Raw genomic sequence first — 20,373 nt, 5'->3', positions numbered from 1 at the left:
AAGAAAGCCTAAGATGACATCCCCGACATTCAGTGTTAATTCAAATTACCTATATTACTGAACATCACAGCTAACATAAAAAGATGCCAAGGTAAATGTAGATGTCCGAGTGACGACTTACCTGTAATCTAATTCTACCAATGCGTGTATTGATATCTATGGACACTCCACGCTGCTTCGCAATGACTTGTAGCCTGCAGATCTGAATAAGATACAACATTGTTTGTCATCTATTTCATCAACTGAATCTAATAGTTAACAGTAATCCTGTCCGATCCAAAAGACAAAAACAAATGTGTAACTGAATACTAATAAATGGTTTCAATAATGAAAACTTTATAAATGATTTGTAAAAGGTTGTAGTTAAGTGAAATATTCTTCCCGAGAGCATTCATGTTGTGGTAAGTGTGTCACAATCTATAATACTGTAACACCTTTTCCCAAACAAATCCACTGTGAAAGCCCTTGAAAGAAATCAACACATTTCTCGTAGTTTTACTAAAAAAACGGGAGGTGACAAACTTTTTCTTCATCCAAGGTCTTGACTGTGTCATGCTGAACAAGCTGGTCATCGAACTCTTCACTACAAGCATTTACAAGTTTCTCCTTTGCAGAATGAATACATTCACGGTTGTCGGAGAAGAATTTCACTACGACCCCATCAGGATGAATGTGTTCCTGGACATGGTGGAGTCGGGGTCCAGCTTGAGGGTATCCGGGTTGCGTTTTAGGCCTCGCGCCTCCCTGGCCTACAGGGGAATAGGAAGTTGTTGGTCATGTTGAACATTGTAAGAAAAACACATGGACAGGGACCATATTTAGCATATCTGGGCTAAAAACATTACTCCTAGTCATACAATTTACAGAAATGTAGGAAAGAGTGAGTGAGTGAGTTAATATTGAACGTCACATCGGCAATACCTCAGCCATATCGTGACGAGAACATATTTCACATTGAAATGGAATATATGTATATGGTAAAAACCTGTCTACGAAGGACAGTAAAACAACTAGTATAACACAATTACAACTAAAACTAGTGTGGAAAGTTAAAACTAATAGCACTATCTGGACAAAACAATATAAAAACTGACTATAGATCGCCAACAACTGAAGGTAGATCACCATACTAGGGACCATGGGGACTTACAGTACCGTTGCTACCTGCATGGACCCTAGCAGGATTTACACCATCCCTTCAGCCATTGGCGTTTATACTGAGATTTAGCCATACATTAAAATGACAAAAATACTACGATTAAAAACCTGGTATACTTAAATTTACTTGAAATGTTTTGGGACTTACGTACCTCAGGAGGACAATAATTTTACAATACTTCAACCCCCTTTGAGGGTACAGCCACTAACAATCGAAGTTGATAATCTAAACTACCAATTATAAAACCTTATCTATTTACAAAACATATATCAAAATTCATTTAACAAATCTATCTCTTTTAAAAAATCAATGATTAAATGATAATTAACACTATTAAAAAGGTCCTTTACTGTTTTGACATTGAAATATTTATCCCTAAATGTAGGAAAGAAGGCGAATATAGGTGTAAAGAGATTTGACATGTATCTGTTTCATTATCAGTCATAATACCTTTATTCCTGTCACCAAAGAAAGGCTTCTTAGCTATCCCTCGTCTGTTCAGCAGAGATGTCAGAAATTCTTTGAATCGGTCATACCTGTCTGCTTCGTAAAGAACGAGTCGCACTTCTGTGACATACTTCAAGTTCGACATGTCTTGCAGAGCATCATACAGATAGTCCATCAGCAGATGTTCAGGAACTCCCCCGCGAGGCCCTAGACAAATTGAATAATTTTGAAAACAGTTTATTTATTTGAGTAGTATATATTTTCCCCAAAACGATTGACTGATTTTGTTCTTGTATTTCGGAAGTACAATGATGGATAACCATTTCAAAACACCCTTATGCAACAGATTCAGCAAAATATGTTTTAGTTCGAGTCACTAAGTAACAGCTATAATCTCCATATTTTCACCCTGAAAGATATTTTATAAAAATTGATTTAGGGCTTGGGCTTCAGCGGAGTGAGTGAGTGAGTGTGTTTAGCCTTACGCCGCTTTTAGCAATATTCCAGCAATATCATGTCTAAGGGATGTTAGTCTGTTAGTCTGCACAGAGATTTACATCGCTTTAATTGACGTGTCCACTCGTGACGCCTCTATTCCAGAATGGATACTACATGTACAATGCTTACCTTGTCCAAGGGCTGGCAGAGCCACAGATGAACAGCACAGTTTATCTGCCTGTTTGATGCAGGTTTTCAGTATTTTTTTAACGTCATGTTCGAAGTGAAATCCCTCAAAGTGGATAACAGTGTTGAATGTCGCTCCTGCTACTTGTGACACTGTTAAACCTTTTGAACGGACATCTTTTTCTGTTGGAAAACGTAATGAGAATATACATGTATATAATCAAAATTAAATTTAGGTTCAAATATCATGCTTGTTAGGACATGGACTAGATATGATAGTAATTTAAATAACCCAATTTATAAATATATCTAGTTTTGGTATCACTGGTTTATGTCGAAAACATATGGGATAGAAATTAAATCTAGCTACTTATATACCGATCACTATGAATGTGAAACCCATATGTAGTTTTCACAGCCGTTGTTTTTCAAACAATATTGCAATAAATTTTCAAGTGCAACTCTTCTATTGTTCTCTCTAGAATATGTAATTATTCAGGAAGCCTTGTGCTTGACATATCCTATATTTTCTGGGCCGTGACATATTGACAAGTAGACATTCAAGACTATTTGCCAAAGTTCTGTGCATGCAACACATTTGACCCATATAATGTTCTCTGAAGAACTATGACAATCATGATGGGATATACAATCAAGCAGAATGATGTCAACAACACAAAACTGTCAGATATATCAGTTTCTACAATTATGCTCAGCAGCCTGTCCTGAAAACAACCTTCAACTCTATAATACATTGACGCTATATGTCCATAAGCCTTGCCGAAGCGTTTCCAGCTCACCCTTTTGTGTTCGGTTATCGGTTCCCACGCCTGGAAACTTTCGCAAGAGAGCCTGGTTAATTATTCCTGAAAGTAGATATGTTATGTAAAGGATAATTTTCTTAATAGTAATATTACATGGTCTTCCATCCTGATGACATATTTTCTGTTTTAGAAAAATGCTTAAATGTATTCTGGTTCTCACACTTTCACACAGTGACGAAACCCCTTAACTTCTGAAAAACCACGCTGGACTTTCTGAATCCATTTATACCTCCCACACTTTAATCGTGGATGAAATCAACCCTTATACTCACATCTGCATCTGATATATAAATGTAACAAACAACAAAGATGGCTAAAGGAATATACTTTCTTCAAAATAGGCTCTGAAATGGGTTGGTATCATGTTCTTTGTGTGTGTTCATAATGAAACTTTCTTCGAACATCAAGCATACAAAATCATGGTAAGTGTAGGACAAAAGTGTTTATCCTTTCTTAAATTACTGGTGTCATGAAGTTCACCACTATTTTGCCTTATATGACTGATGGAATCCGTGGGATAATTAAGACTTGTTCTCAATTCTTTGGTGTTGCCGTTTTATAAATGTTTCTCCAAAAAGGTTAACGAGAAATATATCTTTTCCACAGGACTGTATTTAATGAAGAATAATGGCAACAGCAACACACAGTCCCCGAGTTATGATGTTCGTGAACTCTTTTCGAGTAGTAGATATCAGTAATAATCCGCTGAGGACCTGGGTTAGAATTGGTCTTCAGCAACCCAGGCTTGTAAGAGGCGACTAACAGGATCGGATGGTAGATCGATGCTCATGCTGTTGGTCACTTGATTGTCTGGTCCAGACTTGATTATTACAGACCGCCGCCATATAGCTGGATTATTGCTATTGTTGAGTTCGGTCCAAAACTACATACAAACAAATAGTAAAATAATATTGACCAAATTTCGGAAATAATGGAATTGTTAAAGCGGAATTACCTTTCTGAAGATTGAACTGTGAATCCACACTATTTATGATACAGTCCACTTTTTCTTGTAACAAATCTCCATGCTTCAGAATGAAGTGGATGTTGCCAAATGTGACTCCTCCACTTACGTCATATGGTTCATCTGTAATGTGTATATGTCAAAGGAAGTATTTAATACAAGTAAATACCCATAAAACCATCTATGGTACTCACATATGGATGATGTCATCATTTATTGTTTATGCTATTTTATTCAGGACATTTAGCTAAATCAAACACTAGGCAGTTATGATCTATACATTGTCATAAACGAGAAAGGTTGAGTGTGATTAAATTATGGTTGGTATAACTGAGTCTAACATATCGGAAAAAAGCGCCAACCTGTGCATACGTTGTCTGTTTTCAGTTGTCTACCCCTCCTGATTGAGGTCGGCATGCCGTAAAATGATCTGCTCTCTTTTTCAAATGCCTTGGAAATAGAATGATTTGGCTGTTATCTATTTTGGTAAGAACTATGTATACCTCCGCATCATCATAATCATATCAACAGTGAGTGTGTGAGTTTAATTTTACGCCGCTCTTTGCAATATTCCAGCAATATCGCGGTGGGGGACACCAGAAATGGACTTCACACAGTGTACCCATGTGGGGAATCGAAGCCGGGTCTTCGGCTGTGACGAGCGAACGCTTTAACCGCTAGGCTAACCCCACTGCCTCCTATCAGCAGACATTCGTATATTCTTAGCCATATTTAACAATGATTCTTGCTATAGTTTCTGTATTAGATTCCAGATGTGTCCTACCTTTGCCACATCATTGTCTTTGTCATATATGACAATCTTGACATCAGTTAGCTTGGTGTCAGGATGGGATCTCCAGAAGGCGTCTGTGGCTCGGAACATTATCCTGGCAGACACGTCTTTATCATATCCGGACAATCCTATCCCAAGCGTTGGGAACAACAAACTTGTGTGCTGTTTTCTGCTCGCTTCCTCCAGACAGAGAGTAACAGCCTTGTGCAGGTTCTAGTGTAACCAAAAGATATCAAGTGTTGGAAGCGAATTACAAACTGCATCAGTGTCAGCTACCTGACTTCTTGCTCTCAAGCATATTGTTCAACTGTGACAAAAAACATTTGTTCAACTGTGACAAAAACATTTGCAGGTTTAAATCAATAAGTACCTTATAAAATGCAATTTATACTTCTGTGATTGTGTCAGATATAGAATATTTTTCAAGTTCAACGTAAACTGCAGTCTTTATGAGTTCCAAATTTCAGTTTCTGTAAAGTATGTAATTGCAGAATGAGTTAAATTTCAGTTTCTGTGTGTAATTGCAGAATCAGATAGCGTGTATTGCATAATTGATTGCTTTTGCACGCGAAGTCAAATGCCGTTTTGGGAGAAAGATAACATGACAATTGGAATACTGAATATGATGGCATACTTATTTAAATACCTCACTGCCCTGCACAGCGTCCCACGGAGGTATGACAACATGGTAGATTTCAGACGCTTGTAGAAGACCAGCTGAAGTCACTGCCAGTCTTTCAAATCCAGTTTGGTATATTCTTCGACATTCGGTTTCTATAGCCGGACCCGCAGCATCTGATATAGCCTTTGATAGTCTGCCTCTTGTCAGATTGAGCTTACGGTCTGTTGGATTCACAATAACGTCTGCCTGTGTGGTAAATTGCAAATGTGCATTTGTATGAGGGGGAAAACATGTTGTTACAAATAAAACATGTATTCCTATTAATGTATCAAATCGTCTTAAAATATATACGTGTGTACATGTTGTATAATATGTTTTGGGTGTTTTTACCTTAAACCTGGTAATTGATCCACGTGTAAGGATCACCCTCCTCCGAGAATCTGAAGCATAAATTTTCTTTCTTTAGAATATGGTTGATTTTGTGTTGGATTGCAATCAGAATTCATGCATTAGATCAGCCTGTGTGCGCTTGAGTTTGTGACAGATCGCTAAGTGGCTGACTAATAAAAAATGATGACACAAGGTCCCACAACGGTAAACATGGTCACATAGTGTAATCAACACATGTCATTTTTAGTCTAATACCAATCACAGGAAGCTGGGAACCTGTCCAGGATTTCATGCAAGCTAATAATCAGTATTTACATGTTTGATATCTACTTTATACATGATACTATGGAGACATAAACTACAGTGGCACTAAACGAAAAGAGACACGTGTACAACTCACGTGAAGTTCTTTGTCCATCCGATTCCATTTTCTGGGCTTTATCCTTAAACACCTGTGTAATCAACATATAGCATTCCTATCAGAAACGTAAACAAATTAGCTTATGTCATGTTGGTTTCAGACCTTCATTTCATCAAAGTAACCCAACACTGATGTGAGTAGACAATGCTATATTACTTACTGGCATCATGAATTTGGTGGTAGCCATGGGTTCAAAATAAGAAATTGACAATGTATGTCGGCCATAGTCATTTTGGATATGTGAGTGTAGAGACCTGGAGATCTGGCTGTGAGAATGCTGTTGGTGAAAGTTCTTGCGTGTAATTGGCATCATAACTATGGAAACCAAGACCGTGCTATTACCTGGGTTTGCCTATTTTATCACTTTACCCTCAGCTTCATTGAAATAATAGTTTACCATTCCAGTAATTACGATATGGTAAAGAGAAGCGCCAAAACCAGAAGAAATATCTGCTAAACATTAAGAAACAGACCCGCAAGGAGGGGAGCACAATTGGTGCCCATAACTATCTCCCATTCCAGTAATTACGACATAGTAAATAATTGTATTATTATTCATCTAAGAACGATAACGATGCCATGATACAATTATCGAAAGTATTTCTATAAACATAATTTGTCATTCTCCACATGAAATATTTGCTACTGAGATATTCAAGAAATATATTTTGTCATACTCTATGATGTTCCTTTAGATATTTTACGTGGCGTTTGCCTTTTCGAATTCTAGTTAACGTTGACCTTTCACAAGGGTCATGTGGTCAGATGGTATGTAAAAAATTATCATATCACAAATCTTCCTAGTTTTGTTATAAGGTGATCAGCCGTTACCTTGATGATCAACCATTGGTAGTTTAAGGTAACGTTTACATATAATGAGGCTGTTTAATATATTCTCAATCCTACAAGTGCATTGAGCATATGATACACCCGTTGAATACAAACACTCTATTTCGATGAATACTGAAGACCGACTTTAACATTTTATGGTGTAACACAAAGATTGTGATGTGAATAGAAATACACTAAACCTGTATGATCTTCCTGTTCTTAGGGTACAGGATAACTCTTATGTCTGTTAGGGATGTCCCTGGGTTCTGGGCCCAGAAGTCGCTTATAGTTGTTAACATAGCTTCGGCTACCAGATCTGGGGGATATCCAGCATTCCCTATACCAAGTGCTGGCATTGCGATGCTTGAACAGTTGTGTCGGCCAGCAGTTGTTAAGCATTCCTTCACTATGTCTGTGACATCCTGGAAAATAAATTCGTTGTGTTCAACTGAAATTCACAAAACGATTGTGTGAGGACAGGCACAGTTATGGTCATCAACAGAATAAACGCTAAATCTAATGGCATGTTTACTGTTTGTAATATCACCAGCGCTTTATGGCGACGTATGTATTTATTCCCAACTGAAGGTGTGCAGTTAGAAAAAAAATGAAATATGATGAGAACTGTTGAATTGGTGTTGAATTCAACGTCATCCTTTCACAATATCTTCCCTGGTAAACTATGGTGGTGCAAAACAATGTTTTGCCATCCAGCCATTGCTTCCAGAATGCAACTTTTGAGTTTTTTTATGAGGGAATTAAATTCAAAGTGACCTTAGCACAACCATGATATATGAGTTCGTACTTCGAGCACGGAAAATGATTTGTTTTTAATTAATTAATTAGACAAGTTATTTGAGACTCATGTGATGACGTGACCTCAAGTGAAAGTGACCTTTTACATGTCACTCAAAACTTGAAGGGATAGGAAACCTGTTCCACCAAACATACACCAGTACACTTTTTTTAATTCTAATTATCCAGGAAAATGTCAACAATCCTTATTGAAGCTCACCAATGTTGACACCTTTCACCAATGACATTAATTTCTGTCCAATACAGCTTTACCTTTGATACCTTTGGCGGCGACTGACGAAACCACGTTTGTGTTCGAAGTGAGAATGGCTTCAAATAAACATGATACACCTTTTTGCAGGTCAGCTTGTAACCAGATGTGATAACAATTGGACCAGAATTATTGTCTTTCTGTCTCCACGGGCAGCCTGTAATTCTGGTCCACCGACTTCAATAAGTCTCCTCGCCACTGGCCCTTCATGTTGTAATTCCATGTCTATGCTCCTTGTGGTGACAATAACATCTGCCTAGAACACAATGAACAATGTATTTATCAGAGTAAAAATTCAGTTTATACTAATCTTGTTTCTGTCTCCTCTAATTTTTCGACGTCTTGGTATGGCTGGAATACGAGCCTTACTGCCCCTTCTGTGGAATGGCTTTTACCCGTCTACACCGTCAACGCAGACTGCAGTGGACACGAACTGTGATGGTGTCAGCGACGTGACTGCGAGAGAGTGATCTTTACAGATGAAAGTCGATTTAGAAACGATGGCAGAGTTTGAGTTTTTCAACGTAGAGGAGAGCGACCGAAAGTGCGTTCAAGAATTTCATCCTTTCAACGGAAGAGGCGTCATAGTATGGGACGGCATTTGTGGCCAGAGAACAAGACTGGTTATCATCCGAGGAAATCTGAATACCCAGCGATGCAAGGATTAAGTGTTTCGTGGTGCTGTATATTCGACATAAGCCAAGAGGAGTCATTTTGTAGGACGACAACACAAGGCCTCACGCCGCCAGAATTGTTCATGAATACCCTGACAACGTTAACGTCAATCTATTGCCTTGGCTAATGCGTTCTCCAGACACGAACCCCACTGAACTTCTCTGGGATCATCTTGATCGACAGCTGAAACAGCGTGTACCACCTCCAGTGAACCGACAGGAACAGACTCTCTTGGACTTACGGAGCGAGATTCCCGCTGACGTGTTCCGCCGACTGACAATAAGATGTGTGTTGGTCTGTATAGATGCCCATGGTGGTCGGACTCGCTCTTGATGATGTGTCCCCTGAGTCCTGTCTCATTATGTGACTCTCTATGCACTTTTTGAATGAACTCTGCTTTGTGTAAAATTTAGTTTTGACCATTGACCATATGACTCTTTCTCAATGAATAACGACAAATGCAAGACCAGCATTACAATGAATTTTCAGTCAAAGTTTGTAAAAATAATTATCATAAATCTCACATATGTTCTTGTTTCTAATTTTTTGGGGTCAAGTGAAGTTGGTGATAACTTTCTTTTGCCAGGTAGTTTATATTCAGACGATGATAAATACGGGTAATTAAAAGTGTTATACCTTTTGTTGAGCAATGTCCCCTTCAACCAACTTTACTTTATATCCACTTTCCATCCCTGTTTGTGCTACAATGAACAAATATATACAATTAGAACATGGGATGAGAGGCGCTATAGATTTTATGCACATATACACTCATGTCTTGCTGCGACGTCAAAGGATGAAAGGAACGTCGCCTTCAAATTCAACTTTGCTTCTCATTACACTGATAGAAATATGGCTCATCATGGCAGTCATTGGCCAACATTATTATTGATGTAAGTACGAATAAAACAAATGTGCAAATATGATTTGTCAGAAATATACCCTTTTATGAATCAGTTACTGTATACAACTAAAATGATTAAGAAATAGATGCCGAGGTCTCTCTTTCTATTAATTGCAATAGTCAAGCGTACATACCAGATACTCTTTTCGGTAATTTGCGGGATGAACGCTGCATCTGAGCACCTGCCCCGCCTTGTGATCGTGGTTGAATGAGTACATTTGATTCCCCCAAGACATTTTGCAGAGATTTTACAAAGCTGTCCACAGTGTTGCGTTTATCTGTGCAGAAATATACATCTTTGATTGTACTGGATTTATGTTTCTGAAGGTAGTCTCTTACTGCAGTTGTTATAACTTTTGTAGCAGCATCTGTGGGATATCCAAAGATCCCAGCACTCAAAGCAGGTACTGCAATGGAACTACCCCCACGTCCGTCTGTAAGTTCCAGACTTCTGGTGACAGCTTCTCGCAAGTGTTCTTTTTCTTTCTTCTTGCCTCCTTCCCATCTTGGCCCTACTGCATGCACAATGAAGTCACAGCTACCTTTAAGTCTTCCTGGACCCGACAACACAGCATCTCCATCCAGAACCTGACCATAGGAATTCACATGCCTGTCACACTCCTCTTGTATTTCTTGTCCACCTGAAATTAGTCCAAAATTCATTTTCTTTCCTGCCAGATTTTATACGGCTGATAAATCCACCTTGCCGTATTAAACACTTGCTTAACAATGTATGCATTTGTAAATATCGTTTCTTTATAATATACAACCAACAATTAAACTTCAACTAATTTTAGACATTGTACATTTTTTTATTACTTTTGAAAATTCGATATTACCTTTGTCAACGATGTATTTGGCAAGACCTCCACAGTGATCCAATCTCTCGTTAGCAGCATTGACAATAGCACTGACTTTCGTGGTGGTAATGTCTCCTTCTCTTACATAGAGCTTCCTTCCACCAGCTATGTTGGAGACAGCCACTATGGTAGATGTTGGCTCTGGGCTGGCTGCTGTATTTTGTCCTGTTTGTTTTTCTTCTTCCTCCTCCTTCTCCTCCCCATTAATAACTTCAATCATACACCTTTCAATCTTCTCGACATGAGAGACAATCCTTCCACCTTTCTCTGTTTTCAGCATTCTGGCCATGCCAGCTTTCTGTAGTAGTTCCTTATGGGTTTGGACTTTATCAGCAAGGGAGGTCAGTTTCTTTCGGCTTTGGTCTATTCCTTCTTTTGAGCCATTAATGGTAAATTCCGCTCCATTCTCCTGGTATACTATTCGGACATGACAGTCCTTCAAATCTTTAGCAATTGTTGCCACCGCATCTTTGTTGTGGGCCAGAAGGAATCTGTGCACTCCTCTGGGAAACTTAAGACATGTCTCCTTAACTGTGTTGGATGACAGGAACTCTGTGACTTCAGCATACACACTTTCCACATCATCCTTTAACCCAGCAATGAGAAGATAACCTTTGTCTTGGACATTGTGAATACTGAAGGTGTCGGATAAATAATCAACCAACGATTTATGTAAGCTTGCCCACGATTCTGATTGCATGACTAACTGCATTTTGCCTTCGAGGAGAACAATTCTTTCCACCACAATACGAAGCAGCATTTCAGTAAATTGCCCTACGTTTTCTTCACTTGTTGAAATTACTTCTAGTGATGACTCTTTTGTATGCCATGATGCTTCAATTCCATCTCTCTTCAGTTCTTCCCTAACTCTTTCCTCAACTGCCTTTTTCTGAAGCACAGCCAGCTGCTGTGGGGAAATATGCTCAATCACTGAAGTTTGCGTTCCATGTGCAAGTTCATACAACTGAATCTTTGCTTCTTTCACAGAGGCCTCTGGACCAGACAGATTGATTACATTTCCATCATACCTGACACTCACACCTGAGAATTGTTTCATTCCCTTATTAAAAGCACATTCCCGAAGAAATTTGACTTGAAGAGGTGGTAAAGAATACACTTCTTCATTTACGATTTTATTCAGGCCTTTTGAGGATATTCTATCGGCAATGTGTTTCTCAACGTCTCCTTTGATTTCATTAGCTTTCGAGGGAATACCAACAATTGCTAGGACCTGCTTGTCAGTGAACATCTTTGCCTCTGTTTCATCAACACTGATCTGTTTTACCATTGTATCAACGTTGTCCCGCAATTCTTTGGGAATTGGAACCGAAAACTGAAGAACAAATTCATTTATGACTGACCTGGCCAAACCCTGAACATCTATTCCACCAGCAGCTTTTGATTCACACTCACTCCCAACTTTCCGGACAACGAACACTTGGTTGGACTCATTCAACTCCAGTGACAATCCGTAACCACATAGTTTTTCTTGAATGTTTCTCAGTACCTTGGGTGACTTCCTAAGAAATCGTGGTACAACTTGATGAACACCTTCAACAAGTACACCATCTGACATCTGGGATAATGTAGCGTCAGTGAACTCGGGAGACTGCCGTCCTATGCATTTGTGATGGAGATGGACTTTTATACTTTCTTCTCCAAGTGTGTGCACTCTTGAGCTTATCTGTTCAACAACTAAGAAAACAAACGAATTACGTTTAACAGGTAAATATGTTTCTTTCATACCTCATTTCTATATGTTCATTGATATCAATATTATTGAAGCCATCACTATGCCTTTCATGTCACCAGTGATTCAGGACATATCAGTAATCAATACTAAATTCAAGACTGAATAAACTTTAATCCCCATTGGTCTTAAGCAGATTATGTATTACAGTCTTTTTCCTCACCTCTGTGGTCAGCAAAATGGACAAGGTAGCATCCATCTTGACCTGATCCCTCAACTTTGACTACTTCCGTCTGCATATCATTGCCACATTTTCGGGTTTCGAAGTAATCCGAAATGGTTTCCGGGGCAATTGACACTGGGACATGCTCAGCTATCAGTACCTTGGTGGCAGGTACTTTGAACACTGTGACTGCTTTTGTTTGGAATGGTTTCAGGTTACAGGCTGTCTGGAGTTTGGGTATATCTGAAAGAAGGGCATAATGTCGTTTCTTAGAGTGAGTGAGTGAGTGAGTTTGGTTTTACGCCGCTTTTAGCAATATTCAAGCAATATCACGGCGGGGGACACCAGAAATGGGCTTCTCACATTTTACCCACGTGGGGAATCGAACCCGGGTCTTCGGTGTCACGAGCGAACGCTTTAACCACTTGGCTACCCCACCGCCCCGTTTGTTAGAGGCTGTATGAGCAAGTATGATAATATACAAAGATATACATAAACACAGACCAATCTAGAGGTCGACACGTACATATTCAACGTCAGCGCAAAAGGATGCCCAGTATCCGCAGTTCGTTAAACGCTTTTCGACTAAAATATGTGGGATTTCGTAACATCCGTCAGTTCGTTATGAGCGAACGTTACTGAACTTACCAACAGGGCTGTTGAACGTTACTAACAACGCATCATCTTTTGCTCCTTTCCTAACGCTCTTCACCTCAACACTGGCCCTTGCTTCAAGATAAATGGATAGGACCTCAGAGCCCTCATCGTGGTGTGCACCCGGGTACTTCAAAAGAACTTTGTCCACATAGACTGGCAAGGGCGTATAAGGTTTTATTTCCGCTTCTTCATTTGCTATGGTAACTTTGCCCATCTCCACGAGCCTCTGTGTGACTGTAAATATTCAAACAAACGTAGAGTACTGTCGGAAATAGAAAACAAAATGAGGGTTTTTTCACATTTACATCTACAATTTATGTAGTTAATATGTGTAAGTAAAATATTCTGATAAACTAAGTTTGGCCTAACTATAGTCCCAGTGGTAGGGAGAAGGGAAACGTCAAAAAAAGGACTTTACTGAGTAGAGATTAGTGCAGAAATGAGCAATGCGGTCCAAATCGACTTAATTGAAACAGACCATGGCTTTATGCAAATTAGAGTGCGATGATATTGTACTACAAAGGACAATTTTTATATGCCAATTTTGAAATTAGACATGGCTTCATCATAAATGATAGGTGACGTGAAAACATAATAACTTTAAAACTGAAACTATCACTATTAAAACAAACAGGTAGGAGGTTCGTCTCAAAAGCAAAACAAGAACGGGTGTCGCAGACGGTGGTTGGGGTCGGGCCGGGGGATAGATATATCAGCTAAGATAAGATAGTCCTTTAGGGGAATTAAACTGGGGAAGTAAACGGCATGTCATAACAATTTACAAATCTTCGGATTGTCGTGCCACCTATATATTTTGAGACATTAAATACGATGGCTGATTTAAGCTTTTCTATGGGTATCATACTCCTTTTACATAACTGAACATAAACTTTAAGAAAGAAAGACACGTAAGATGGAAATCAATAGATGAGACATATTCAACACACAAGAAAAAGCATAAAATATCTTTGAGATGACACTGTGCCTGTAGGAAGCACATGCATTTCATGCTAGTCGAGTCGACGGTCCGTCGTCATACCAGTCTGTCCTAATTGGCATCTATAGTCTGATCTGTTGTTTTCAGCAGCTATTCGTAAATTTTGCCCGATTTTACGAGTAAACATGCTTTTCTGGATATCCTATTACGCATCCCACTGAATGCCCAGTTAGGCCGATGTGGGTTATTTCGACATATGCTATTTGCAATTATGTAACTTTTAGGGATACTGTTTAACAGTCTAAAAACGGGGTTTTTTTCTATTTCCGACAATACTTTATTACCGAAATCTTAACGAGAGATATATTGCTGGGTCTAGCATATTTACCACCAAATCCTTTTCTCAATGATTAACCATAATACTATCAAGGAAGGTCTTTCTCGATAATCACAGAAAGTGTTTGAGACAAGCAGAATTATCACCATGTGAATCCGACATGACAAACGTAAGGAAACACTTCATTCCTTAATTAATGGGGCATTTGTAAATAAACATATTGAAACCAAGATATACCTACATATCTAATTTCAGAGCTGCGGGACATTTGATCAAAATCTAAAGCAAATGTAATTTACTGATAAAACAATATGTAAAATGTTGGACTTCTCCATAACTTATTGTAAAATGTTGGGGCAAAACATTTCGACAAGAAGTAGGCATCCTCATGGGCACCAATTGTGCTCCCCTCCTTGCGGATCTGTTTCTTTGTGCATACAATCAGAATTTCTGCTCAGGTTGACAAAATCAAACCAAGGTAATTTGGCCAAGAAGTTTAAATTACACTTCAAGTAGAGCGATGACGTGATATCATTCAATAACCATCAAACAGCCAATTCCCTTCCACTGATTTACGATCCTGAACTTGAAATTAAGGAGGCAAGTGAAACCGCCTCAACTGTTTCATTTTAGATTTACGCATACAGATTTAGAGTGACAATAAACTCTCCACAAGACAGAAAGACAGACAGACAGACAGGTTTTATTCAGTAGTTAAGGCCCAGTGGCCCAAAGTACAATTGAAGATGCACAATTTCAACTATTGGTCACGTGACATGAAATTATAGTTTTACATGCGATTTACGGATGGACATCAAATGTTTTATGAAAATGGCAACAGATTTGATAATATCAGCACTATTAGAATTAAGTACATCATATATCGTTTGTGGGGTATCATTAGAGTATTTTAAATACTTCTTTCGGCAGGCAGAGAAGGCATCACAGACTAATAAATGGTGTTCGTCTTCAGATATACCAGAAGAACAATAAGAACATGATAAATCTTCCAATGTATTATTATCTTTTCTAAAACGTTGTATTTTTAAGGCACGTAGAGAGATTCTAAATTTACAAAAAATTCTTAAAAGGGACTTATCATTAAGAACACTGATATATTTTTCAGGTCCGAACATCGATTTACATTTTGAATAATGACTAAGAAAACTGGATAAATTTTCTGATGCGTACGAATTCTGAACATAAATATCTTGTTTTCGTTGTTTAAATGTTGACAAAAATATTTTTATATCACCAACATCTTGCTTAAACCAAACATAAGAAAACCCACTTGAAAATAACATATTTCTAACATCTGAAGTCCATAATGCTTTCCACAATTATCTAGTGATAACAATAGTTGATAGCTTTGGTGGGGGTAGCGATAATCAGGAATTCTTATAAGTTTAATCCAGTATCTAATAACTCTCATTTGACTCTCAATATGCATGTTATATATATAACGTCCTATTTCGCCAAGTATAGCTTTATTGAAAGCACATTTACCTGCTGTAAGAAATCTTTTAAAATAGGATGCATAGACATTTTCTAATGGCCTCGAATAGTTTGATCCGTATAACAAAATTGGTGCTATTTTAGTGTCAAAAAGTAAGCAAGCAGAATCAAATGAAATAAACTTATTTACTTCAAAAAGTTTGAAAATAGAAATTAATGCCTTCTTAGCTTGTGCTGCGAGGGTTCTACATGCCATGGACCAATTTAATATCGACTGGAAGATTTTTCAGAATGTGCCACTATACCCCCGTTTCTAAAACAACTATACTAGATTTATCCATATTCAACTCTAATCCCCATGTGTCACAAAATGTTTGAAGAATATTCAGCTGTCTCTGCAAACCGTTTACCATAAATGAAAACGTATCAATATCGTCTGCAAACAAAAGTAAAAGTAAATCCTGGATTTGGGGAGTACCAAACATTCAGGCTGTATGACAAAAGGGATGTTTTGAACTTGCAATAGTCAACTTTCCTTTCATGTTGAGCAATATTCCAAGAGATCCTTGGGATGTTTTGAACTTGTTGCAATATTCCAAGAGATCCTTGGGATGTTTTGTCAAAGTCAACTTTCCTTTCATGTTGAGCAATATTCCAAGAGATCCTTGGGATGTTTTGAACTTGCAATAGTCAACTTTCCTTTCATGTTGAGCAATATTCCAAGAGATCCTGACTCGGTTTATACAACTTTTGAAGTACAATCGAGCATGATGTCTTTTCCATGATTCCAAGGACCATCATATGACTCTTGCTCAGAATTTGTTTCGATCGAGGTAACAAAATTCAAGGCCTCAGTAAAAATTAAAAATGTTTTAGGGTAGACATGTGGAGAACATTCCAAATTTGACAAAAACGATGTCTGATGCAATTCATACTTGTACCAAATTTCAGGTGAACAGATGAAACGCTTTTCCGTGTGTGTATAATGAGTGCCACGGGCGAGGCAGGGTACACTCTCCTTGTCGCGAACATCACTATTTTATAGAGATTCATAAACAGATGCTCAGTCATCATTTATCAGTGTGTCAATCACTGGATTGTCAGGTCAAATCTCGATTCTTTGAAGACCGCGTTGCAGAATGCAGCGTCAAACAAACACATACTCATGATATAGTCAATATTGTAAATCGACTCTGCTTTTAACAAAATTTCTAACGAAAGTGGTAACGGTTTTGTCGTTTCCATCTATAAAACCCACAGGAAATAACGTCACCATCCCTATAAGACTTTGTTGTTTTTAAGTCCCCATGGTTCCTAGCATGGTGATCTAACTTCAGTTGTTGGCAATATATAGCCTGTTTTATATTGTATTGTCCTCTATAGTTAAAGTATTTTAGTGTTAAATACCAGTTTTAGATTGAAATCTGTGATATACTAGGTGTTTTACTGTCCTTTGTTGACAGGTTTTTATAATTTACCTTTATCTATTGTAAAATTATAACTTGTTTGTAGTCACGATATGGCTAAAATATTGCCGATGTGACTTAAAATCTTAACTCACTCACTCACTTTGTTGTTGTTGATACTGATGTTCAATAGGCAAGTTAAAATTATGGGGATTTGCAACCTTAGTTTCACTTTATTTGATTTACTTTTTTATGTGATATTCATCGGTATGTTGTCACTGCAAATAGACTATAAGCAGTCGATTGCACGTGCATGCACGGGCTTGCACGATTTCACACGATTTAAAAACCAGTTCGGGCGCAAGAATGATTTCAAAATATGCGCAAAATTACTGATAATTGACATTTGTATGGGCAGACCAATGCTCATGCGTTCTCTGACTCGCATGTGGCACAGAACACATTTTGAAGATCACACGTTTGTCGGCCATGGTTGCTGAAGAGTGGACAGAGGATTTTCTTTCTCAAATTGACAGTTCGTTAGCGTCACATTTTCGACCTGGATGATATGGAAGATTTTGAAACAATCGAAATCTCTATGTGAGTCCACTGAAATAAAATTATATTTCGCCGTTTGTTGTGTCTTCATTGCTTCGGTATACCCTAATGAAAAAGTGTAGGTGTATCACTGATACACCTACACTTTTGACAGGTGTACCGGTCAATACACCTTCACTTTTAACAAAGGAAACGATGGCAACGAGCCCGGAAGTGGGGTATAATCGTGCTTCACTGCGGCATGGTATCTCAGTGGGCTAGCACTATAAAACCAGCTTTAGTTTGGGCTAGTACAATCAGCCGCACCTACACATACACACGCATGCACGTCGTCATATGAGCGCAATATTCTCAAGAACGACGTAAAACCCAATTTCACCTCACCTTAATCTTAACAGGAAGGAGACATCACTCAGAATGATCTAAAATGCACTTAAATCGGCTGAATGATTTGGTTTAGGCCCCTTGTCATGTTATTTATTATATAAGCAAAAAAAAACGGACATTGAGTACCATCATATATGTAAGTAACGCCCTAGGGACGCAACTCTGCTTCTTATAAATTATAGACACGATACTTACATGTACATGCATTGCTGACATTAAAGTATCAAATCAAGAACACATACCTTCAGAGTCTTTGAATGTAATGACAAGCATGTTGTTTTCCTCGTCGTGTTGGAAGTTTTCTATATCTCCTCCTCCTCGTCTTTCATTTTCAAAAAAGAACCTGTACTTATCCAAACTTCCTGAACCGAAGTCACACCCATGGACTTCAATTGTTCTTCTTGTATTCATTTCGTCAGGATACTTCAGTTGGTGAACTGGAGTGATATTTTTAAAACGTTATTTACACTTCACTGGAATGACAAAAAACACTCAACAAATTGTCCACATTGTTTGGTCACATACACTCTCCTTTTGCCATTTAAGACTAGGTTTTCTAAAACGTAATTTACACTTCACGGGAATGACAAATGCACTCAAAACATTGTCCAAATTGATTGGTCACATACACTCTCCTTTTGCCATTTAAGATTGGATTTTTAAAACGTTATTGTCACTTCACTGGAATGACAAAAGCACTCAACAAATTGTCCAAAGGGTTGGTCACATACAGTCTCTTCTTGACATTTATAACTTGCGACTTTTTTTGGTTCTAAGGGTCGGAAAGCAAACAAACATAGATGACCTCATTGAATTGTTCTCACCTATATGCTGTGTGGTATTTTCTAGAGGTCTTGCCACATTAGCGGAACTGGCTGGGTGGTCGACGGAGAGGGACGATGCTGGCATTCTGTACGGGGGAGGTTGCGGTGGCGGTGGTGGTGGCGGGGGAGGTTGCAGTGACGGTGGACCATATCTAAAATGTGGCGGATATGGATAAATTGAATCAAGCAGAGGTGGTTGTCCCTGATAGCTTGGAACAGGAACACGTGGGTACTGGTAAGGATGTTGCCGGTAGTAAAACTGGTTTGGATCGACAAGATAAAATGGCCGTTGTGGATGAGCAGGACCTGGAATGCCCGGATGATATACTGGATGGTTGTAAGGAACATAATTTGGGTATCTTGGTCGAAAACCATGTGAAGTCTGTTGACTTCCGGCTGTGCTGGAATAGTTCCTGTTCAATGACATGAATTCTTCAGAAATACCTGCTCTCGTCCGCGTCTGCGGATTTTCCACATTGTAGTTCATCGACTCAAAATGTGTCGGTTCTTCTGGAATGTCCTGACGAAGCCGATCATTTTCTGTAGGGGATGAAGAACCATTGTTTGCACTCAGAGAATGCATCGTCATCTGTAATTTATTTTATTATAATATTAATATCATATATTAAATTATTATACATTTTATTTGTAATTGTGTTTGAAATGTTGTCAGCCACCTATGCAAACACAAGTAGCCCTTTGGTTGAAAGAAAACCCTAAACAAATACATGGATTTCAGTTACATAAGCATTCAGATTAAGAACCTTTTAGCGAAAAAAACAATGTCGTTCACGTATACGGGTAGTGTTTGGATTGGTTTATTTTCTCAGTATCAATAAACTGAAATACTGACTGAATAATAGGCTATGTTGCTGCATCTCAGTACAATATTTTGGCAATAGATAAAATATCAGGAAGGATAATAGCTTTACAAAACAGCTGCTGTCAGTATTGAACAGTATCGACAGAACTTCTGATGAAAACAATATTAACAAATATGAAAACAAGTAACTTCATTTCCTCAATGTTTCAAAACCGGCAAGAATGATTTTTGTTTGAGTGGCATTCTGGAAAATGATGGTATAGAGATGACAAGACTTTATGGATGATCAACTTCTTTAATTTCAGAATAGCGACGTTTCGGTTTAGCTTCTTATACATGCTTGAAAACGGTCATCTCTAAAGAGTGGTTCTATTTTTGCAGAACAAGCAATACATACTGCAACACATAGCCCTTCAAGTAATACCATAGCCAAAAACATAAAGCATGCCAACGTTTTGCTTCGATCCTGTTCTGGCAATTTCAGGAGAAAATTTTA

General features: G+C 38.3%; 1 protein-coding gene across 1 annotated transcript in view; it reads right to left on the bottom strand.

Moving 5' to 3' along the window:
• The window catches only part of LOC124259364 (protein mono-ADP-ribosyltransferase PARP14-like), a 31,370-nt gene extending 11,727 nt beyond the window's left edge, over positions 1-19,643 (bottom strand). The window contains 21 exon segments of the mRNA XM_046693494.1: positions 122-202; positions 523-749; positions 1,610-1,813; positions 2,234-2,413; positions 3,031-3,096; positions 4,010-4,141; positions 4,381-4,468; positions 4,803-5,024; positions 5,458-5,679; positions 5,824-5,873; positions 6,224-6,275; positions 7,276-7,497; positions 8,153-8,236; positions 8,239-8,397; positions 9,453-9,517; positions 9,855-10,361; positions 10,560-12,275; positions 12,494-12,736; positions 13,142-13,384; positions 18,473-18,667; positions 19,055-19,643. Of these exon segments, the coding sequence (XP_046549450.1) occupies positions 122-202; positions 523-749; positions 1,610-1,813; positions 2,234-2,413; positions 3,031-3,096; positions 4,010-4,141; positions 4,381-4,468; positions 4,803-5,024; positions 5,458-5,679; positions 5,824-5,873; positions 6,224-6,275; positions 7,276-7,497; positions 8,153-8,236; positions 8,239-8,397; positions 9,453-9,517; positions 9,855-10,361; positions 10,560-12,275; positions 12,494-12,736; positions 13,142-13,384; positions 18,473-18,667; positions 19,055-19,643 (5,547 nt within the window).
• Positions 19,644-20,373: the final 730 nt, after the last annotated feature.

Source organism: Haliotis rubra, unplaced genomic scaffold, assembly GCF_003918875.1.
Source record: "Haliotis rubra isolate DU_JTF1 unplaced genomic scaffold, ASM391887v1 Scf118, whole genome shotgun sequence".
Classification (NCBI taxonomy): Eukaryota; Metazoa; Mollusca; class Gastropoda; order Lepetellida; family Haliotidae; genus Haliotis; species Haliotis rubra.
Note: the sequence above shows the minus strand (reverse complement) of the source record. Positions and strands in the feature narration are given on the sequence as shown.